General features: G+C 40.4%; 1 protein-coding gene across 2 annotated transcripts in view; it reads right to left on the reverse strand.

The window, feature by feature from the left end:
* Positions 1-274: 274 nt before the first annotated feature.
* The window catches only part of KCNK2 (potassium two pore domain channel subfamily K member 2), a 93,950-nt gene continuing 69,097 nt past the window's right edge, over positions 275-25,127 (reverse strand). For both annotated transcript variants that reach the window (XM_038761086.1, XM_038761085.1), the window contains exon 7: positions 275-2,458. In XM_038761086.1, coding sequence (XP_038617014.1) covers positions 2,141-2,458 — 318 coding nt within the window. In that variant the 3' untranslated portion in view covers positions 275-2,140. The remainder of the gene's footprint in view (positions 2,459-25,127) is intronic.

Below are 25,127 nucleotides of genomic sequence, written 5' to 3' on the forward strand. Positions count from 1 at the left end.
TATTAAATTTGGAATCGTAAGCTCTTGATTATTAAAGCAGCTACTTAGAAGGATCTGATATGTTCTCCTTAAGGAATGAGTAATGTTTTCTTAAATGTATCCTGAGTGTCTTAAACCATAAAGTTTCCTTTCCATTAGTCACTATGACAATGAGATGCAAATTGGCATACCTGAGGCTCCTGAAAAAGCCAGTCAGAACTGATTTCTCAGCAGTTATGGCAGCAAGCAGAAGACTTGGAAATGCTGACTTTAATTAAAAACTTTATTTGTCCATACAATTCACAGTTTATACATGGCAAGAGATTCATCTCACCATATGAACTTTGAGAACACAGTTATTGAGGAAATAGGTGTAGCTTTCTTTCTTAAAAGAGCCTGGCCTGACAAGATGGTGTGTTTTTTTCCTCATTTTATAACAGTCCTCCTCAGCAAGCTAAGTATGGTATGTACATGTCAAGTTTCAATAGTTCTGCAAACATTCCTAATACTTTAATTCCAATTGACTATTTTAAAAACAACTGCATCAGAAGAATAGTAGGAATGCTTCTTTTCACACGGTCCAAATCCATGCTTCATTTTTCCCACTTTTAAGGGGGTGGGGTGGGGGTCTCTATTTTTCACTAGAAGTCATTTTACTTTTGTATAATTTTGAATGGTATTCAAAAATATTGTACACTAATTTAGAATAGGAAAATAAAGGTAATGTTCTCCATCTATAGGGTACCCTGCTGGATTTTTCTGCTGCTTAGAAATATCCTCGAAACTAGAGGATACAAAATTAATCTGAAAATACTTCTTAACTCTGAATATTAACCTTTCCTATCTGAAGGGTGCTCAACATTGCAATTGTGCTCTAACAGCTATCTTTGTCAGGACAGAGATGACAAGCCCACTTTCCACATTTTCAGCTTGGAAAGAAGTGCTGCCGCTTTGAACTTCTGCTTTCATTTCTACCACAGCTCCACCGGACGCAACCGTACCACAGCCCAACACTGCTACATTGTTCTAAACACTGTTTCTGGCTTGAGAGGGATGGTCTAACAAAACATGCAGAACACTTTCATGTGCCAAAGCAACAGACAGATGCTGCAGTAGGATGCTTATTAGCATTTACTACAATAACACTTTGCCGTAGTCTCTTGTTATGATGGTTAATCCAAATTGGTTTTAATAACATTAGGGATTTTGGGGGTTGTTTTCAGCTATCAAATAATTTAGTTATGTGCCAGTTTTCTTTCCTTGTTTTGGGATACACCTGGTAAAGAATGGGGTAAATTGCTGACCACTGCCACGATATGTAAGACCTGCCATGGAGTACAGATTTCATAGGCCTGATTGTAATTCCATTGGGGATGTGGATTCTCTGGTCCTGAGTAAAACAGATATTTCTCAGTGGTTGTTTTCATCCCTCTTTTAACTGCAGGGCCTGTCGACCTAGGATTTGAGGAGGGTTGTTCCAGTATCCATTGAGTTTGGCATCCGTCCTTTATTCAGGTATCTTCACTCCAGTCATTTTTCCATACCATTTTCAGCAATCTGAAAGGCCAAATGAATTTGGTGCACTTGCAGAGGGCTGGGAGAAGAGGAGGACTGGAGAGGCTTAAGGGTGGACAGGGGAGATGGGCAAAACCGGGCAACTGGAGAGGTTCTGTTTCTTCGTAAGATAAGGCACTGACAAAAATTTCTTAGGTAAAAGGCTGCATAAGAATTTCTTGCCATTTACAAAAAAATGTTGTCATCCAGAAATGGTCCATGTCTAGGCTCAGTTAGGTAGACCCTGAAAAGTTAAGGATTTATCCCTCAAAGCTACATTATTAGCATAAACAATTATAATTCATTCTTGGGCCTTATGGCACATTAGGAAAAAAAAGGGAAAAGAAAAACAGTCTGGGCACAAAAAGGCATCAGACATTATTTGTTTCACCACCTCAACATGAGAATGGTACCATTCAAAAGTATCTTCGAAAAGACAGTGCAGGCTCACAGTCCCAAGGTTTTGTGGCGGTGGTGGGAGCGGTGGCGGCGGCCGAGGCTTTTTTCTCTTTGGAGCTCATGCACATTTAAAAAATGCTAACGGCATCAGTCACACAGAGCAAAGTATATGGCCCACGGGTCAGCTGACGGCTTCCCAAAGACAGCGCTACTTAATATTTTCAATGACTGCGATCTCTTCCACTGCACAGTGTGGCGTCAAACCGTTCAGATAAATACTGTCAGTCTTTGTGAGCGGCGGCAACATGTCCTTGTCGCTGGTCAGGTGATTCACCGAAAGCGTCCTCTTGCAGGGAGTCAGCTCCTGATTGTGGTTCACTGCCAGTTCTGCCGAGAGCTTCCTTTTAATGGAGGTGGCTCTCTGAAACTTGTCGTAAATCTCGACACTCAGGCGCCGTCGGGTCTCTTTGAACTCTGCTGTAACATTGGCTGTCCACTCTGCCGCATGAGCTCTGAATTCTCCCACCTGAAACACACATGCAGAGCCGAACAGAGAGACAAACTCATTATTGGCTTGGGTACTTTATTTTTTTGCTGAAAACATGCTTAGGCCCCCACACCAACAAAGAGAAAAATGTTAAAATATTATCTTGAGTTTTGACAGGACAGTGGTTCAAATAGCACATATCTTTGAAGCTTCATGTTTTTCGTTTTTCATTAAAGCTATGTACTTTTTTATTCTTAGATTGTCACCATGAAAAATGATGTGTGTGATTTAAGTCTGGTCCCCACAGAACAAATCAATCCGTAAAGTGGGAAAAATTAGAAATTCATGATAGGAGCTGGCCCTAAATCTCTCTTGCAAGGGAGGCAGGTGATAGAAGGGGAGAATCATTTCCAGTGACTCAGCCTATATGATGGATCATAACCAGTGTAATGACCAGTATTGTTTACTGCTATCTTTTACTGACCCTGTCAATATCACTGCCATTTTCAATGCTACACCTACTAAATTTAGAAAAAAAAAGGACTTTGTATTTTGTTTTTCCCATTTCAGCTATTCTCCTATTCTCCTCCTTCCTTTGGAACACGAGAGGTGAAAAACACAGGTGAAATTCTGATAACATAATTCGTTAGCCCAAGTTCCAAATGAGTAAGACTGTAATAATAACAATAGTAATTGTGGTATTTGTTAAGCGTTTACCATGTGCCAAGCAGTGTTCTAAGCGCTGGGATAGACACAAGGTAATCGGGTTGAACACAGTCCCTGCCCCAGTTGGGGCTCACAGTCTTAATTCCCATTTTATAGATTAAGTAACTGAGGCACAGAGAAGTTAAGTGACTTGCCCAAGGCAGCACTGCAGACATGTAGAACCCATGTCCTCTGACTCCTAGGCCCGTGTTCTTTCCACAAGGCCATGCTGCATCTGTGAGGCCCTGTTAAGTTATTATTACATACCAGAATCTTTGAAAATGCCCTGACCTAAGATAAAAGGACAGATGGAACTATTATCATTTTCGTGACAAAGTTTTTTTATCCAGTCTATTCTGTATAGGTGTATAATAACTGCTCAATATAATGCTAAAGTACTTGGGAAAAATTAAAGCACTCTACTAAACAAATGCAGTTTCACTGCAGAGACACAAAATTTCAACCAACAGGAAATTGGCAAGGTCTAATTCAAATATAGAATTGCTATTCATATAAAATTCCACTATTTTGGCTTAAATTTAGCCAGGACCATGAGGCATTTGGTCGAATGGTCACTGCAATGAAGTGAGGCAGGATGTGTTTGTGTGAAACGCTCCATGCCAGGGAAAGGGGTTCACAGCTGAGAAGCAATGGTAAACCTATTCTCTGAATGGAATTCACAAGTCAACCAAGAATTCCTGTTCTCCTTTCTACTTTGACTGCAAGCACCATGTAGGACAGAGACTGTGCCCCATATAGGTATTCTGCTCCAGCACTCAGTACGGAACTTGGCACCTAGTAAACACTTAAATACCACAACTGATATTTCTATATGATATCATTAAGGGCACTTTTCTCATTTGTGTGTATGAGTACTTCTGAGTAGGTAGAGGGAAGCTGGGGTAAAATGAGTGAGAGAAGGTGAAAAAGAGAGAGAGGAAGAGAGAGTTATAGGGCTACAGATTTCATTTTTAAAATACCAAATCTGTTAAAATACAAATCTCCTTTGAGGTATTAGGTTTCTCCCCTTGTAGACGTGGTTAACCCAAAATAAATCCTTTTCTTAGTGATTTACTGCTGAGAAGCCCCATAAGTTATGACTCTCAAGGGATGGTGTCAAGGCTGGTTGACCTGAAATTAGACTGTCTGAACCAGCTTTGTTTTGATTACCCCGCCTTCTGTTCCAGAACAGGCAGGCTGTTAAACTTCACAAAACCCCTCCTGCCCTTTCCCCTTTTAAATCTCTCCCTGCTTCTCTTTTGGTTGCAGGTTTGCCCGATACCACTGTGCTCGGAGATCTGCCCCACCTAAGGGTCAGTCAGTCAGAGGGGCTGAGACCATCTCTCCAACATAGTTTTAAATCCGGAAGGTTCCTCAAGAGTTTTGAAAATCTGGAATGCACTCATCAAATTTGGGCATTCGAAACAGATTCCACTTGAATTTTCTGAGGTATAGGTTCCATTAACTCACAGAAAGGCAGGCCTTTCCAAACTGAAAACATTACGAAAGAGACTCATGAAGCTTCTTGGAAACTGAAGAACTCTTACGAAACAATGATTAACCCAAGGACAGAGGAGGAAAAATGAAAGAAAGGCTCGGCCTTAAGGGTCTGAATCTTGAACTAGGGCTCAGGCCCTCTTAAAAATCACACCACTAATGGCATTGGAGAGACAAGGAGGTCTGGAGCATCTTGAGAGTTTAGGAAAACCATTCAATCAGTGGGACAACCTAAGCGGGCAAAAGGGAGTGTGATTACAAGCATCTATATTCTCTAAAAGATAATCCAGGGCTTAGAACAGTGCTTTGCACATAGTAAGCACTTAATAACTGCCATTAAAAAACAAACAAAAAAAACATACATGTGGTATATTAAGACTTCTATTGCATATTATTTCTCTTTGTGCCCTGAAGGAACCAATGGTCCCCAAGGTCCTCTGCCAAGAGCATTAGTTTTTCAAGTTTTCATTCAGATGCACAAAAGAAAGGTAAAAGTTTAAGTAAAATATAATAAAAAATCAACACCATAAATAGCTTCACAAAAGACCAGCTCTAGAACCAGAATTTCTTTATGTGCACATGGGTCTAAGACTCACAGTCCATTCACACTGAACATTTCCAAACTCTCACTCTGGACACCTATCAACAAGGGCCAGCGTTCTTTATTCTGCTTACTATTTGATGTGGTTCCCAAAAACAAGTCCTTAACCCCTCTGATTCTTAATATAGAGTTTCCAGGAAATGGGAGAACAGTATGCTCTATAGCAGCTCTAAAATCAGGGATGCTGCTACTCTGCTTCCCAAACTGTCTATAATTCTGTTTGTAATTTTAGTAAATTTCATGTGGTTTCTGTGTCCTGGCAAAGGAGAGCAGTGAGAGATTAGAATTTGCTAACATTCCAAATGAAATATGCCAATTTCCAAAGCTGAAGATCAGCCATCCTTGCCCCTCTCCTCCCCTCAGGGTTCAGTGTTTCTACGCTGGGGTTTCAGAGAGTTCAGCACCTGCCACTCCCTACCTCACTCTTCAGGCAACTGAAATGTCCAAGGTCTCCTAGCTCTCGTTCCCATTCTCTCCTCCATCTCAGGATTTAGTTGAGACCACTTGCCTAGCATTGCCCAAAATCCAGTCTCACTAAGTCTTCAGCCTCTGGTGAGTTGACTCTTTACCCCTAGTGGCATGACACTGGCTTCTCCTTTCCAAACAACAGCCCCTCTATCTCCACCTCCAGCCACCCGGGACTTGGATGCCTCCTTCCTGACCTTAGTCACCAGGATTTTCCTTGTGGCTGGGCGCTAGGTCAGTCCTTTGTAGGTGTGTCCCAATGGCTCCTTCCACCATTAAAGAATGAGGGTTTCTGGTTAAAATTCCTACTTCAGCAGATTGATCGGAAGCTAGAGATACATAACGATGGTAATAATAATGATATAAAGTGCTTGCTGCACGTCAATTCCTTTACTAACTGCTCAGGTAGATACAAGATAATCGGATTGGACACATGGGGACATAGTAATAATAACAGTAATAATAATAACAATAGTGGTATTTTTTAAACATTTACTACATGCCAGGCACCGTACTTAATGTTGGGGTGGATAAAAACAAATCGGGGTGGACACAGTCCCTGACCCACATGGGGCTCACAGTTGTTATTCCCATTTTACAGATGAGTTAACTGAGGCACAGAGAAGTTAAGTGACTTGCCCAGTGTCATGCAGCAGACAAGTGGTGGAGCTGGGATTAGTACCCAGGTCCTTCTGACTCCCAGGCCTGTGCTCTATCCACTAGGCCATGCTGTTCTTCTTTCTAAGGAGAAGGGAGAACAGGTATTTAATCCCCATTTTACAGATGCAGGAACTGAGATGGAGAAATTAAGAAACTTGTTCAAAATCCTATAGCAGGGCAAGTAACAGAAGCAGGATTAGAACCCCAGTCCCCTGCCTCTCAGGCTCACACTCTTTCCACTAGGCCATGCAGCTTCTCTCAAAACCCCAGATATATCAAAACCACAAAAATGAGGTGCCATGAAGCTCCATTTGTAATATCTATAAGAACATCTGCTACAAGGTGCTCTTTACAGAACTATATTGCACATATGATCAATAGAACAGGAAGGGTTTTCTTCTGTCAAGTTGAACTACTTAAAAAAAATTGCTCAGCCACACATGTGGCAATTGGCAGTCTATTAACTACACTGCCAATATAACTAGTGGTGAATTTTTCAAAATTTTTCCTCTAGCTCGGCAGTAGTTCACTTCCTATATACACAGACTTCTTGGACTTGGTTACCTTGGTTTAATGAGGATTATTTTAGATTGAATTATTCAACAGTAGGTAGTTGGGTTGGCAACACCTCACTAGTTAAATTTGTAAAATAATTTGAAGCCTGGTTTAAATGCCAATTCCTCAGGATGCATAGACTATAATTTCTGACAATTATCATTCATTTGTTCTCTGAAGTATTGACATTTCAATTTATCTCTGAGCTGAACTTGTTCAGTTACATTAAAATAGCACTTCAAATTATTCTCTCCACAACAGAGTTCCTTAACAAACTAAAATAAATTCTGAAGTGTCACATTATCCATCTAAAAAGAATTTAATGTTTTCCCTCTGGTTTTCAAGAAAGCCTATGAAATAATCATAAGGCCTCCTACTAAAGGTGAATCACTTTTGGAGAGTCCTCTGTTCAACATTTTTGGTATAAAGATATATTTTAACAACTTTTATATAAAAAAACACCCAACAAATTAAATAAAGAGAGACACATGTCTCTCTTTCCTTCCTTCTAGGTAAATGTATATTTTTATCTGATGTATCCTTTGCGACAGTCCTCTGGGATTGGCGGGGGTGGGGCAAATATTATCACCACTATTTGAATTTCAGAGGTTGGAGTCATAGAGAGATGACACTGGAGACTGCGTGACCCAGGGAGTTTAGGAAGTGAGAGATTGGGGGGGAGGGTCTCTCCCTTGCTCTCCATGCTCAGTCTTGTCTCTGCCACTTCTCCCTGAGACTCCCTGGACCAGTTCTCCCCTGACCCTTCTGACACTTCACAGTGGGAGTGACAGAATGGATATCAGTAAGTTCTTTTAGGGTCTGTCTCTCCCACTAGAATGTAAGCCCCTTGAGAGCAGGGACCACATCTCTTAATTCTATTGTAAGTTCCCAAATGCTCTACATGCAGTGGGTGCTTGCTAGCTGCTATTGATTGATTAATATCAATATCAGAATCCCCTAGTCAAGTAATCAACCAACAACTCTGTTGTATTATTACTATGGTAGATTATAGATGCAAAGTTTGAAGATTTATCTGTCTGGAACCCCACTTGTCCTTCCCCACCCCAGCTGTGGAAGAGGAAGGAGGGAGAGACAGAGGCAGGATGGGGGCTGGGGACAACAGCTGTGGCTTTGAGTGTGGTATTGCCTTTCCCTCTGGGGCTCAGGGGTGAGAAGGGGTGGGGTAACCAAAAAAATAAATGAGCATGGGGTTGGGGAGACAGAGAAGGAGGGAGGCCAAGTTGGGGCTCAGGGGAGTAGGAAAATCCTGGGAAACAAAGGAGGGGAATAAACACAGAGGGGGGATGGCAGAGGGATTTTCTGTGCAATTTTTGTCAGTCATAATGCAGGACTGGTTCTGGAATGAAACCTAACTGCACATATATCAGTGGGAAAATGTGCCCCAAAGTGCAGCTGTTGAAGAAACACCTGTGTTTTTTAAGAACACATCATGGCTGCATTGTGGAGGCACCCCTTTTCCTCAATCTCTTCCAATGCACAACTGTATAACAAACCTTTTTAAGTTGGTAATTCCAGGCTGAAGTCTTATCTAACTGCCCTGAGAGGACCACATAACATGGAAATAACTTTTCTGCCTCTAAAAGCCTGTGAAAGAGGAAATACATTATCTGTGTCACTGATCCACTTTATGACTTTTTTCATGCAACTCTGTGTCTCAATTTCCCATTATTTTGAAAAGGTCCCTAATTCCTGCCTTTACACATTTCTAAGATATTTTGAAGATTACAGTAATAGACTGTATGAGAAGTGATTATCTTTCACCTATTCCAGTACTCAGTAAAGTGCTTCACACCTGATAAACCCTTAATGAATGCCATAATAGTAATTATTAGATATGAAAGCTCTTTTGAGTCCTTGGCAAGAAAGGTGCTATATAAATCAAAGGTGTGCATTATTATTTGACCAGAAAAAGTCCTTAAGCATTAACTAATCTTGTTTCACTACAATTGCTTGAGATATAGATTTACCCTTTTGCAAAACTATGTTACCTGGAAAAATATATTAATCTACATCACTGGGATCTAATGAGAAGGGAAAAATAAAAATGATCAAGTTGGGTAAGAAAATTTGATTAGCTGGAGCATGATGAGTCATTTCTTGATTCTTCTTATCATGTAGGTTTCAAAATGCACTTTGAATCTATTGACAAGTAGATAGTTACGGTAGACTGAACAGTTCAGAACAAGTCAGGATGTAGCAAGCTACTGGAAATGACAGTCCACATGATTACAGTACAGACAGTGGGTTTTATGAAGAGACAATGATGTAACTTGTTAATGGATTTGTGAAGCTGCGAAGTCTTCGGGGAAAAATACTTGCTGGAACCTTTGTGTTATAATGTTAATGGCATTCCATCAGGGCTGAGTGCTGGGGACTCAATCTGGGAAAACTTGTTGGAGGAGGTGAGATTTTAGGAGGGCTCTGAATAAGGGGAGAGCTGTCATCTGTCTGATGTCAGGAAGGATGGGATTCCAAATCAGGAGATTAGCGTGACAGACAATTATTCGCTCCAACTTCAAAGCCTATTGAAGGCACATCTCCTCCAAGAGGCCTTCCCTGACTAAGCCCCCATTTACTCTTTTCCCACTCCCTTCTAAGTCACCCTGATTTACTCCCTTTAGTCATCGTCCCAACCCAGCCAACAGCAGTTATGTACATATCTGGTATTTATTAATTTATGTTAATGTATGCCTCCCCCTACAGACTGTAAGCTCGCTGTGGACAGGGAACGTATGTGCTATATTGTGTTGTACTCTCCCAAGCCCGTAGTACAGTGCTCTGCACACTGTAAGTGCTCAATATATATGACTGATTGATTGAGTGCTGTGTGCAGAGCACTGTACTAAGCACTTGGGAGAGAAGACAGTAGAGTTGGTAGGATTCCTAAAATTCAATGCACATCCAGTAAGTCCTCCCAATTAATTCTAATCACACACATTGCATCAGTCCAATGGCCATTCTAGCACTTAGGTACTTTGTTCCTATCCTTAGCATTTGTGTACCTATGTGAATCTATTTGTATATTTATTCAGCTCTTTCACTTTGAAATATTTGCACTTTTATCTGCTATATCTTTGCCACAGTGTGAGGAGTCTCCCTCATTATTTTGCAAGCTCCTTGAGGGCACAGAATGTGTGCCTTGCTTTTGTTGTCCTCTCCCAAGTGCTTAGCATGGTGTTCGTGCAGGTGCTCAACAAATATCATTGGTTGACTGGTTAGCAGTCTTAGTAACTGGCCTACTGTCAGCTCCAACACCACACTGACAATATATAAAACCAAACTTTTATTGCACATTCTGATTGGTCTGGTGCCACAATGAATTAATCAAATACTGAGCTCCACAGTGTGCAAGTTTTTAAAATCTAAACTCAAACTTGAAACATCCACACCATTTCCTCTACTCCTGGGTTCCTCTATCATTTCCTATTTCTGCTATGTGACCTTGGGCAAGTTCTTAACTTCTCTGTACCTCAGTTTCCTCATCTGCAAAATAGGGATTCAATACCTGTTCTCTCTTTAGACTGTGAGCCACATGTGGGGCTTGATTATCTTGCATCTGCCCCAGTGCTTAGTACAGTGCTGGACACATACTAAGTACATAATCACTATTATTATTATTGTTATTATTATTAGTTATAATATTAATATCATTATTGTCACTCAAATAAAAGTTCTGCTTCTGGGCCAAAAGGCATCCTGACCACCTTAACTTCCACCCAACAGAGTGCTGGTAGCCCAGCAACTCTTCACAGAAAAGATACACTTAAGGTACACCAAAAAACTTGAGAATTTCAACAGTTCATTAGAAGCAGTGTGAGAAGTACACAGGGCTGGGGGTCAGAAAACCTGGGTTCTAATCCCAGCCTCACCATTTACCTGCTCTGTGGCTTTGAATAAGTTTAACTTCTCTGTGACTCAATTTCCACATCTGTAAGAAATGGGGATTAAATTCTTGTTCTCCCTTCCCCTTAGACTGTGAGCCCTGCATGAGATTGGGACTATGTCCCATTTGATTAGTCTGCATTTACCAAAGTGCTTACTCAGTGTTTGGCACAAAGGAGGCGCTTCTCAAATACCACAGACATTATTGTTATTATTATTAGAAGTCCTGGTAAGATATTGCTTTAAATTGCCTGAAAGTAGAATGGACCAAATTAGTTTCCTAAAAATAACTTCTGCTATGCTTCATGAGGAAAAGAAATGAGAGAAATAAACAGTACAGCTCATACCACTGCTACCAGACCATATTCCATAAACAGAACAAAAACAGAAATTGAAAACTGGGCACCAATATTTTAAATTATAAAGAACACTCCTTTGGTACATCTCACATTTCGCTGCAAGATGCTAGAAAAGACATCTGCAGGGGTAAGTAAGTGTGCATGCATAAACACATGACAGAATTTAGAAGAGACTAAGTGTCATCTTGTGGACAGAGCATTAGAGGAAATCATCAGGGTTCCAGTCTAACATTGACTTGACGTATAATCTCAGGACTTTTTTTCCTATGATAGTTAAGTGCTTACTATGTGCCAGGTACTGTACTAAGCGCTGGGGTAGATACAAGTTAATCAGGTTGGACACTGTCCATATCCCACATGGGGCTCACAGCTTTAATCCCCATTTTACGGTTAAGGTAAATGAAGCCCAGAGAAGTTAAATGACGGAGTGTTTCCCAGGCCCTAGCTCTTTCCATTATGCCACACTGACTTCACCTCGGAGGCTTGAATGAACTCTTTTGAAAAGTCGGAGGGTAACGGCACTTGCCTCCTCCTTATTGAAAAGGTCACTGAGATGATAAATTAGATAATGCCTTACAAAATCAAATCCAGAATTTCAAGATCTGCCAGAGCCCCCCAGCCTATCACACACAGTTAGATGTCTTCAATTAATCTGATTGCCCTGTCATTTAGAAACCAAGGCATGATCTTAATGTCTACAGATTGTTTCAGTGAACTTGAGGGTAAGTAACCTGTTACTTTTTCAAAACTAAGTGCTATGGAGTTCACAGAACCACGAGCCAGTACTTAAAGCCAAACCACTGAACTGCTTGACTTGCACTGAAAAGCTGGCCAGTTTGCGAAACAGTCAACAAAACTAGTAGAGGAAGAACCTTTTTCTTAACACTTACAACTTGCTATAATTATCTTCTATCCTTCCTCTTCTAGGAAGACACTTTTTCACAAAGTGAGACAGAGCTCAAGTTATTGGCAGTGAAGCTTTTATCGGTCTGAGCGTGGCTGATGAGATTGACGAATGACTGACAGCCTCTTTCACATAGTTAAGTGGGTATGAAATTGTCCCTTGACACCCTGTGCCATTTGTTACCCATAATGCCTGCCATCGCCTTCAGTGCCCACTTGGTGTCACAATCTTCCCAGAGCCTCTAGTCCAAATCAGTTACTCCGTTTCTCATTTCTGGGCATGTTAACTGTTTTCTCCTAAGCCACATTATTTGATGTTTTGCTTCACTGTGTCTTTAAATAGTTTCTTCTGTCCACCCCATTTACAGTTCCCCATTTCAGCTCAGGAGAGCAGCTGTTTGAATATTCTACTATCATCTGTTCTCCAGTCATGTCCCACACAGGGAACATGTAATTACACTGACTGCATTACGGGAACTCACTATGATCCTGTCTTGACACCTGATGGTAAATATAGTACATAAGTAGCATCGGTGGAACTTTCGGCAGAGGTCAAATGTGACCTCTTAGAACAGTGCTTGGCACATATTAAGTGCTTAAGAAATACCATCATCATCATTATTACCTCTTGAGAAAGTCCATGTCTCTTCTGCATAAAGAAAGTCAGACATTACAATTGCTCCAGAGACTTTTCATTCGGTTTGAATCTTGATGGTGTTTTGGCGCCCTTCTGCCCTTGAGTCTTCCAGAGGACACACTCACCTCCTTGTCTGCCCTTGCATTACTGGACAGTGACCTGACCAAATAATGCCAATCTGTGACAACACTCAGCTCTGTGTCACTGGGGGAGATAATTTCGCTCTGTGTCAGGTTTCCTAGGTATGGACTTGATTCGCTTTAAGATGAACTGTCATTCCATAGTTTGCTGCTATTTAAAGGCTGTCAATCAGAGCCGTCCAGTCGGGAGCCATGATAGGGCTGTCATCCGGGCTCTCCCCAGGAGTGATGAGCTTGCCCATTTAGGAACTGCAGCACTACTGTTGGGTGGGGGGTGGGTTGCTAGGATTGCCCAAGGGGGCAACTGTCACTGCAGAGAGGTTGGATAGGGCTGGCAACCTCTAGAAATCATCCATTTCTCCCATGGGCTTAATACAGTGCTCTGCACAGAATAAGCATAAGAATTCAGTAAATACTACTGATTGATTGACTGATGCATTCCTTCACCCCCCAGAACCAGGGCCAGAATCAGACAATTTCTCTGGTTCCCCCAATGCCAAACCCTTGTATTAAGAATCAACACTGTCCCTCAGCCAGTTGCTTAAATGAGTTTGCCAGGGTATTCAAATCACATTCTGACAGATTACTTGATGAATACTAGAATGTGGCTGTGCATAATAGGTTGAACAAAGTTAGACCCAACCACAGAATCCCCATTTTACAGACAAGGTAACTGAGGCAAGAAAAGTTAAGGTACTTGTCCAAGGTCACACAGCAGAGAAGTGGCAGACCTGGGACTAGGCCTTTGCTCTATCCACTAGACCACACTGTTTCACTGTCATCTTCCACAACTAGAGTTGAACATATCTTTAAAGTTGGGTCCCAGTCTTTTTCTTCCTCAACACTTAGTACAGTGTCTGTACCCTCCAATACTTGACTTACTTTTCTCACAAAACTACACATTGAAAGCAACATGATTCCAAAATGGATTTATCTATCATCTTTTCAATTTATTCAAGAGTAAAAACAGACTCGTTGTTTATATCCCCCATTTAGTTCTTTCGTGCTATTTTCTCTTTGCCCTGTTCATACACACCCGCATCTTATTTCTATGATCCAATAAATATAACAGAATGCCAAGACACAGCCAATTTGCAGCCTTACATTGCCGAAGAGTTAAAAAAAAAACCTTCTGGAAACAGTTCCCAATGTTTAAAATAGAATCAACTGCTATAAGCAGTATGTCATATAACAGTGGAAAAAAAATTGCTCATATAGCAGCAGATAATGAAATCCAAGCAGCTATGGAAAGAACATATAATTGTCAGTGCCAAGAAGTTGCCTGTCTTATAAAAACATCATATGCAGGAAAGAAGACATTTTTATGCTGAATTGAACTGTGCACTTTATATCCAGTTCACTGTGTGCTGGTCCTTTGAACAAACATCTAAAAACAATGGACTGAATTATTTTGCCCCTACTCATAGCGTATTAAAGAGTCATATTACCTGGATTTCAGGATTCATTCACTAAAAATACCAAATAATTAAAAGGCTCACTTTTCTCTACCATATACATGGCTCATTTCATTATAGAATGCAATGCATTAAAGTAATTAAAGATGTTTATTTTTCAATATGGTAATTGACTGCTTATTGTGTTCACAGCACTGTACTAAGCATTTGAGAGAGTACAATACTGTACAGTAGTCATTATCTCTGCCCTCAGGAAGCTTTCAAAAAGTAGAATTTCTGACATTGAAATGAATATAACAAACTTTGCATATAAATTTGAGAAATTCTCTCATTCAAAACATTGCTTAGCAGTTCAGTCCCAGACATATTCTGTTATGCCTGATCACCATCATCAGTGGCATTTATTGAGAGCTTACTGTGTGCAGAGCACTGTTCTAAGTATTGGGGAGAGTACAACAGTATTGGTAGATAGGTCCCCTCATCATAGTGAGTAACACTAGTAGCCCGAAGAATAGTCTAGTATGTTGAGGCTGAATGGAAACCAACAGGGCCCCAGGCCAAATCAATCAATCAATCATTAGTATTTACTGAGCATTTTCTGTGTGCAGAGCACTGTACCAAGTGCTTGGGAGAGTACAATACAAGAGTTAGCAGACAGTCTCCCTGTCCATAACAAGCTTATGGTCTAGTGGGGGAGACGGACATTAATATGAAAAAATAAGTAATTTATAATAAATAATTTAAATATATGTACATAAGTGCTATGGGGTAGGGGGTGGGTTCATATAAAAAAAAGTTCCCTGTCCCTGTCAGGATGCAGATCCAAAGATCACCCCCGGAAATGACCGGTCTTGAGATGCAGGGCCACTTTAAGAAATGGGAAAAAGAGAAAGCTGTCTGAGGCCCAATTTGTTCATTCATTCAGTTGTATTTATTGACAGCTAACTGTGCGCAAAGCACTGTACTAAGCCCTAAGGAGAGTACAATACAACAATAAACTGATACATTTCCTGCCCACAATGAGCTTACAGTCTGATCCCCTTTACAGCGAAACTAGGATTCACCACTGCTCGGCTGAGGATGAATACATCCCCTTCTCATATCTCCATTGTGCCTGCCTAGAAGGATATTACTTTCTTGGGCACGTATTTTCCACATACTCATTTACACACTGTATATATTTTCTGCTTTCTCCTGTATATTTATTTCAAGTTAGCATCATGGGGGGATTTCCTCTTGGTACAGTCAGTTCTTCTGAAATGGGAGTTTTGACAAAGCATTTTGGTTAGAATGCAATGGCAGAATTAGGGCATGTTCTCTCAGCAGAGCACATCTGTCTGGATAAAACACCATGTTCTGGGTGGCACTGGATACGGGGTGAGTGCTCAAACACATTTTCTTTCATGCAGAATGCTTGAAGAATATGACTCTCGTATTACAAGAGATCTGGCCGCATGCCCTGGGCTCATTTTTGCCAGGCTATCAGGCCATGTTTTGATTATAAATCCTCTTTTGTATTTCATGATATAAGAAAAAGTCATTGCTTAATAGCTAAGGCTGGGATGAGAGTGTGATGATGGAGACACATCAATTAATCAATCGATCATATTTATTAGAGCACTTACTGTGTGCAGAGTGCTGCACTAAGCACTTGGAAGATAGACTCAGGTAATCAATCTGATTTTTTTAAATTAATATTTGTTAGGCTTGCTTTGTGCCAGGCACGTTTCTAAGAGAAGCAGTGTGGCTTACTGGAAAGAGCCTGGGCTTGGGAGTCAGAGGTAGTGGGTTCTAATCCTGGCTCCGCCACTTGTCGGCTGTGTGACTTTGGGCAAGTCACTTAACTTCTCGATGCCTCAATTACCTCATCTGTAAAATGGGGATTAAGACTGTGAGCCTCACGTGGGGCAACCTGCTTACCTTGTATCTACCCCAGCGCTTAGAACAGTGCTTGGCACATAGTAAGTGCTTAACAAATATCATTATTATTATTATTATTATTATTGTTATTATTAATTGCTGGGGTAGATACAAGGTAATCAGGTTGGGCACAGTCCCCGTATCACATGGGGCTCATAGACTTAATTCCCAGTTTACATATGAGGAACTAGGTAGGGCACAGAGAAGTTAAGTGATTTGCCCAAGGTCACACAGCAGACAAGGGGCAGAGTCTGAGGGCTTACTGTGGGCAGAGCACAGGGCTAAACACTTGGGAGAGTAAAATACAATAGAGTTGGCAGACACAATCTCTGACAATAAGGAAGTGGCAGTCTAGAGGGGTAAGGTATGAGAGAGAAGTGGACAGGAAATTAGTTCAAGGCAATCTAACTCCAGCCTGCACAAACACAACCTTAAGCACCAATCACAACTGATTCCTTCATTCAATCGTATTTATTGAGCGCTTACTGTTGAACTTCATGCACTCCATTTAGGATGACTGCCCAACAATGAAATCTTCAGACAGCTCACATAGTATTCTCTGTCCCCATTCAGATTTCACAGTGTCCTGCACATTCTGACATGCATTTGGAGAGCACCATATGTCAACTGGAACTAAAAGGAAAGTTATGTTCCTACTCATCTTTAAAGAGATGCCTTTGTTCTCAATTAGTAAGGGGACTAATTTTTTTCCTGCAATCTAGATTGTAGTAAACTGCTCTGCTAGACTGTAGGTTTTTGAGGGCAGAGATCATGCCTACTAATATTTTACTCTCCGAAGCACCTAGTACCATGCTTGACACGCAGTAGGAGCTCAATAAATGGTACTGACCATTTAGCTCAATAAACAGTGAGCAAATAAAAAATTTAAAAATAAGTCCGTTAGGTACTCTGCTCCAAATCTCAGTGCTGGAGAAAAATTATGATAATAAAACAGGCATTCTGATATTTGCTATTTAAATTCCCAAAATTCTCCCTGTGATTAAAAAAAAAAATTTGCAAAGTGCATTGACATCAAAGTTATTATCAAACACTATTTCCAAAATGTCCTAAGGAGCAGAAAACATTAGTCCTTGTTTCCAACTAAGAGGGGATATTTTGTGAAACAAGTGAAACAATGAACCATAAATGGCCAATAATTTTTCAGGTAAAATTTGAAATAGCACTCTGATAAGATGCCAGAAGGGAATAACTCTGTTGAGCCACTTGACATCCAACAAAGATGTTAGAGATTCAAACACAGTCCTAAAACTAAACATGTTTTAAAAAACAACTAAGAGTGACAACAATGAGAAAAAAATTTCAAAAGGTGGTGAATACAGCAGGAGATGGTCTTCAGACACAGATCACTTACTTAATATTCTTGTTCACAGCATGGTTCCTTGGTTGTCATTCTCTTGTTCTCCCTTACTTCAACAACAGATTCTAGAAATCGATAGCTCTTCAAAGGTTTCCTTTTCATACCACACCTAATTGAGGCTTTCTGAGACTTCTAATTTCATTACTATTATGGCACTAAATACCACTTAGTAGAGGCATATTCATGCTGTACATCAGATTAGTGTATCTACTACTGCTTTTTCCCCACCAGTTGTGGCTGTGCCATACTATTTAATGTTGGGTTTTGCTGAATCTTTCAAACAGTTCTCTTTGCTTTCTGTCCCTCAGTTCCCTATTCTACCACTACTTGGGCATGCTGTTGTCATACATTTTTCTCTTAGGTTCCATCCAGGAAAGCTGTAATTTGATGAGTATTATTTCAATGTTGGAAGACAAATTTCATTTTAGAATCTAATTGTTTGTTATCCTATCTTGTATTTGATGTTTAATATGGCACATGGGTGATGCTATTGGCACAGTTCAAGAAGCAGTGTGGCTTAGTGGAAAGAGCCCAGGCCTGGGAGCCAGAGGACCTGGGTTCTACTCCCAGCTCCACCACTTGCCTGTTGAATGACCTTGGGCAAGTCACTTAACTTCTCAATGCCTCAGTTACCTCATTTGTAAAATGGGGATTAAGACTGTAGCATTATGTGGACAGAGATTGTGTCCAAGCTGATTACGATGTATCTACCTCAGCGCTTTGTACAGTGACTGGCACAAAGTGAGCACTTAATATAAAAGAGAAATACCCACGATAAAGCCAATTCTTACCAATGCATAGAAAATTGGACATTATAACTGCACTGAGGAACTTCAGTCTGGTCTGACCCTTGCTTCCACATTAGCATCACATTCCCGAGGATGCCCTGACCTCCTTGGTTCCATTTTCCATTAATTTGTCTCACTGTGCCTAGCTGGATACAATATTCAAAAGGAGCAAGCAGATTCTCCATTTTATTTTCAACATGCCTTTCATCTTTGGGAATTACATTTATGCTTGGGTTAACCCCAGCAAGTGCCATCTTGTATAGTAAGAACTTGAGGAAAAGAAAATGAGCTTTTTTTCCTTCTTCAGAGCACTCCTTCAATGTGCTCTGCCCTCCTGTAAACTCCTCTGATTTACAATTGTCCTAATCTCAGATCTAGGACATCATTTTTGGAATCCTCTGATCACTTCTTTTTCCTCAGTCTAAGAGAATTGCATTATCAACACAGACCACCAAATCCACTTTCCCTAGTGAAACACCAACCCCAGTCTTCTCATCTCTTACAATACAAACTCAAAGAGACACTTTTTCAACCATATACTGAGGAAGGCAGAATACCAAGTTCAAGAGCACCAAATCTTTCTCATTGGCACTGCAGCCATTTCCAAACTCCAACATTGAAACCCGTGTAATGTCAAAGACGGTCTGGCAGCAACAAAATCCCCGGGGATGGTAGTGAATCCTTATCCAAAACTAAAACTACACAGAAAAAACTAAAAACAGAATTCAACTTCACTTCATGAACTTCAGGTACAAGAGCAAAAATACAACAGATTAGCCCAGCAAGCACTTTCCAAACTGCAACAATTTGATAACTAAGTCATCAAACAGGGAATGTAATCAAATACAGCTCAAGTTATCAGCTGTTGCCAGGTGAGAGACCTGTTTTGAGCTAGAGACATCCTTGGTGGCTGGTGGTTGGGGGTGGGGGCATAGAGGAAGGGACGGGATCCAGGCAAAGATGGGATGGGGCGGATCTCTTGGCTGTCCCAATCCTTGGGGTTGGATCAACACTCCAAAGGAGTTGCCAAAATTGTGCCCATTCTGGACAAGATTCCGTTGACAATTGACTCTAGCAGGGATTATGACCCCCTAGAGAGCAGGGAACGTGCATTTTGCTTTGGTTGTACTTGATCTTGTTCTTACTACAGTGCTTCATACACAGGAGATGCCCAGTAAATACCATCTCTGATTGGGATCTTGTTCTTACTACAGTGCTTCATACACAGGAGATGCCCAGTAAATACCATCTCTGATTGGGACCCTCAAAGGCCGAGGGCACCCCGAGTGTCATGGGGTTGATGGACTCTGATCCCTGTGTATTTTTGCCTTGTGATCACACAGACTGCATTGCTAGAAGATTTTTCAGGCACATCAACCAATAAGTAGCATAATTTGAGCACTTAACAATGCACAGAGCATAATACTAAGCATTTGGGAGAGTACAATGCAGTTAGTAGGTATGATTCTTGCCCTCGAGAAGCTTGCCAACTAGTGGGGGAGACAGACATTAAAATGCATTACAAGCAGGAGGAAGTAAAGGAGTATGAAGATCCACATACAAATTGCAGTGAGAGGGTGGGATAATTAACCAAGTGCTTATATGACAGTGGGAGGAGATAGCATGGAAGGAATAGTGAGAGGAACACCACGGTCTAGTAGAGACAGCATGGGCCCGGAAGTCAGAAGGACTTGGGTTCTAATCCCAGCTCTACCAGTTGCTTGCAGTGTGACCTTAGGCAAGTCACTTAATTTCTCTGTGTCTCAGTTTCCTCGACTGTAAGACAAAGATACCTGTTCTCCCTCCTACCTGGACTGTGAGTCCCATGCGGGGCAGGGACTGTGTCTGGCCTAATTAACTTGTACCTTCCACAGCACTTAGAACAGTATTTGACACATAGTAAGTGCTTAACAAATAGCATAACCCCCCCCCCCCCAAAAAAAAAACCAAAATAGGGTGGGGAGATGAGAGATCAATGTAGGAGGAGATTTCAGAGGGGTCTTGAAGATGGGATGAATAATGGTCTGACAAATGTGCAGGAGAGAGTTCCAGGCGGATTGAAGGGCGTGGGCAAGAGATTAGTGGCAAGAGATAAGAACGAGGCTCATTGAGTAAATTGGCTTCAGAGGAAGAAAGTGTATAAACTGGGGTGTTGCAGTGGGATCAGAGCAAGGGGAAGTGGGGTATGGGGGAGAGAGCTGATTGAGAGCCTCTAAACCAGGAGCAGCCTGTTTGGCCTGTTGCTCCTACCCCAAAATGACCCTGTTAATAATGTGTGGGAGCATCAGGCTCAAGGAGGAGTTAATTTCATCTCTTCAAAACAGGTATTTCTGCAGAGAGTGGTCTCTATAGGGACATAGATGACCCTATGTATCCAGTATTCAAGGAGAGAATTGAAATCAAGATCATTTAACATCTTTATAAAGCAACTTCCATTTATAGAATTCTTTAGGGACTTTTAAGGGCTGTCTATTTCTCATACATGAGGTAAATTTCTAATCTCTGATCCATTAGAATCTCTCAAATGGTCAAGGGTGTATTTTTATAGAAAAATTATTACCACAAATTTGAGAAGATTGGGTACAGTCAACACTCCTCAGCAAAGGCAATTGGAAGTGCCCTTCTGAAATAGCTAGGGAAATTATAGGAACCATTTTTTTTTTAATTAGTCTATCAACAAAGATTCCTGGAGCTCTCTCAGCATAATACTTTACTGACCTTCCAGTGGTTTGCCTTTCCCATTCCCCTTTCTGTCCCCATCCCTCCACACACCTCCCCTTCCTCCTATTCAATTCATCATATTTGAATAGAACAGCTCTTGATCTCAAAAAAATTGATGTAAGAAAATCTTATGCTGAGGTTTTTAGGGATGATTGCTCTACTTCTTATTGTTACTGTCTCTTTACATGGTCACTTTAGCCATCTAGAGATACTCTCATCACAGAATGCAGAAAATTTCAATTCTTAAAGAGCTTCCATTATGAATGCTGTCATTGTTCACTGGTGTTGCCCATAGCCTAACCTCAGGATACTCAGAAACACCTTTCTAAATCAGAGAAAAAGAACATATGAGGGTAGAATTTGTATTCAATTATTCTCTGGAAATGATCAATTCCATGAGCACACACACACAAAAAGAGAGAGTGGTGAACAGAATAAACCACTGTTACTAAGTAATAAAAGCAGGCTAGTGTATAGAGGGCCCAGGAAATCTAAGCACAGATGTTTTCCTTAACAAAATAAATACTTTGATCATAACTGGAAGAGGGAGAGGATGGAAAAACAGGCCATTATTCTCAAGGATTGTAATGAATAACATGAAAGTGCATTCTTCCATTGTTCATAATTTACTGTTTTAAATGCTAAAGATGAAAATTTTCAGATAGCTTCATAATTAAATTAAATCTTTATTTTCACAGAATAACTTTAACATGTAATAAACAGGAATTTAAGAAGACTTCTTTTACTTCCCAATTACTAAGTGCAGTGCCTCATAATACTACTGATGATGATGAAGAAAATAAAAGGCATGCTTTATTGAAATAGTAAATACAAAAATGTATTTCACCATCAGACATCATACTGTTAGCCTTTGAAAGTGTGTAATTAATCGATATTTAACCTACCCCAGTAGTCTCTCAATAATATCATTTGGAACTTTGGTACTGCTTTATTTATGCTGTTTCAAACTATATATACACCACACTACCCTCCCAAATAATTTAAAAATGGAAAAGAGTTTGGGAAAATATTCAGCATTAACTTTGATTCAAAATACAGAATTCATACACAGAGTGAAAAATAAAGGCAGCACTAAGCTGCAGGTTGTTTCTTTGTCTACTAGAGCAACCAAAAGCTGTGGAATCCTTTTCCCTGGAATATTTAAAAATAGAGTCAATTCCCATTTCATGGAGTGTGTAGTTGTTGAGGCAGAGGAATGAATACCTGCCCTCACTTCTCAGGGATTCATTCAACCTTATGATTTAATCTGTGTCTCCTTTAAAAAGAATTGCCACTTTTATCCCAGTTTTTTATAAAGAATCTCTTTCTCTCACTTTGGAACCAGAACAGGAATTCTACTTGAGTTCCCAGTAATTGGTCTGTTGAACCCCAAGTATGGACAGTATATCTGAGGCCCAACCAATGGTGAACACTTATTTTTATTCAGATTTTTAGTTGTATTTTTTGTGGAACTGCTTCATGACTAAGGAGACCAAACAACTTTTTTTCCCCCCAAATTCCTATTCTGTCTCTTAGAACTTTTGTCCAGAGTGAGGATCATTCTCTGGTTGTTGTCTTTTTTTATATAATTTTGTAAATCCAGTCCTATTTTAAATTCTGTTTTCTTCCATTTCATTGACTATTCCTTTGTTTAGTTGTGTTCACTAGAGCAGCACAGGTATGATTGTTCATTTCTGGTTCTGATTATCTTTCTAGTATATTGTTGTTCTCATGAAACACATTCAATTTCAGACCAGTCGGAATCCGTGAAAAAGGCTCAGGAGGCTTGCAAAATGTCGAAGAAACCACTGGGAATTAGTTCTACAAAGAGTTCTCAGCAAAAATTGGAAGCATCAAAGAATCATCATTGATACTCACATATTCATTCATTCATTCAATCATATTTATTAAGCGCTTACTGTGTGCAGAGCACTGTACTCAGCACTTGGGATGTACAAGTCTGCAACATATAGAGACAGTCCCTACCCAATAATGGGCTCACAGTCTAGAAAGGGGAGACAGACACAAAGCAAAACATGTAGACAGGTGTCAAAATCGTCAGAACAAATAGAATTAAAGCTATATGCACATCATTAACAAAATAAATAGAATAGTAAATATGTACAAGTAAAATAGAGTAATAAATCTGTACAAATATATATCTACAAGTGCTGTGGGGAGGGGAAGGAGGTAGGGCAGGGGGATGGGGAGGAGGAGAGAAAAAAGGGGGCTCAGTCTGGGAAGGCCTCCTGGAGGAGGTGAGCTCTCAGTAGGGCTTTGAAGGGAGGAAGAGAGCTCATATGAGTGCAACAAACACATTGCCAGCACTTAGAACAGTGCTTGGCACCTAGTAAGCACTTAAATACCATAATCATTATTATTATTATTATTATCATGTGCATGTATGTGCTTGTACACACACACACACACACACACACACACACACACACATACACAAATAATATGTCCAAGTGTCCACGGTCTAAGAGGAAGTCTGAATATCCTAATGATCCTAATGAAACCCCAGGACAGAATTTATTGGGATTTTCACTCATTCATTCAATTGTGTTTTTTGAGTGCCAACTGTGTGCAGAGCACTAAACTAATCGCTTGGGAGAGTACAATACAACAATAAACAGATATATTCTCTAACACCTTACCTCTTTTGTGTATTTTTTCCATGTTTTTCATAAAGGTCCATTTGAGGGGTAATCATAGGGGAGATATCACATAGACGCAACCACTTATGTTCTTGAAGCCAAGTGACAGAGAAAGTAGAAGATGTGAATAACAGTGTGGCCTAATGGATAGAACATGGGCCTGCGAGTCAAAGGGATCTGGGCTCTAATCCCACCTCTGCCACTTGGCTGTGTGACCTTGGGCAAGTCACTTAACTTCTCTGTGCCTCAGATACGTCATCTGTAAAATGTGGATTAAGACTGTGATTCCCATGTGGGACAGTGAGCCCATTTCTAGACTGTGAGCCTGTTGCTGGGTAGGGACCGTCTCTATATGTTGCCAGTTTGTACTAACCAAGCACTTAGTATAGTGCTCTGCACACAGTAAGCGCTCAATAAATACAATTGAATGAATGAATGAATAAGTGAATGAAAGGGACTGTGTCCAACCCTATTATCTTGCATCTACCCCAGCACTTAGTACATTGCTTAACAAATATCACTATGATTATTATTAGAGTAGCAGTAGAGTTAGGGAATGGCTAGAAAATACTGACAAGGCCAGAGCAAGTTTTACCACATTTAATGATGACCTTGGTGGTGAAAAGTAATCTAAAAGCTTACCAGGCCCAGTGTACCAGGCCCAATTTCCAAAAGTAACTTCTGAAATTTCAGGAGCCAAACTGTGCATTCCCACTAAACAGTGGGATTGATTAGAGTGTGAAGTACTATACTAAACTCTTCCAGGAAGACTTCCTTCAGTAACTATTCATCCTCCCACCTTATTCTCCCTCCCTTCTGCATCACCTATGTATTTGAGACTTTTTATACCAACTCTGTTGTACTGTACGCTCCCAAGGACTTAGTATAGTACTCTGCACAAAGTAAACACTCAAATAAATACCATTGATTGATTTGGGGTATCTCCTAAGCACCATTTACCCCACTACACTTATGTGCATATCCTTATACTTTGCTGCTTCCCTAATGTGTAATTTACTTTAAAATCTTCTTCTTCTCTAGACTGAATGTTCCTAAAGGGCAGGGATTGTGTCTACCCACTTGACCACACTCTCCCAAGCACTTTGTACAATCCTGTACATAGCAAGTGTTCAATAAATACCATTGATTGATTGAGGGAGAAACAAAATACACCTGCCAGTAAACTTCATACTTGTGGTTTTAATTTCAGAAGAGCTACAGTCAGCACAGTAAAGAGGTAGTGTATTTTGAAATTCACATTATTTCTGCCTTGAGGAGCCATTAGGATATTCTGATAGCATGGGCAAATAAGAGAGCTGTGTGCACAGATGAAATTAAATCTTGATGATGACATATATTCTGAATCAATCCATAATAAGTCAATGGAATTTATGGAGTGCC

Source organism: Tachyglossus aculeatus, chromosome 19 (assembly GCF_015852505.1).
Source record: "Tachyglossus aculeatus isolate mTacAcu1 chromosome 19, mTacAcu1.pri, whole genome shotgun sequence".
NCBI classification, from domain to species: domain Eukaryota; kingdom Metazoa; phylum Chordata; class Mammalia; order Monotremata; family Tachyglossidae; genus Tachyglossus; species Tachyglossus aculeatus.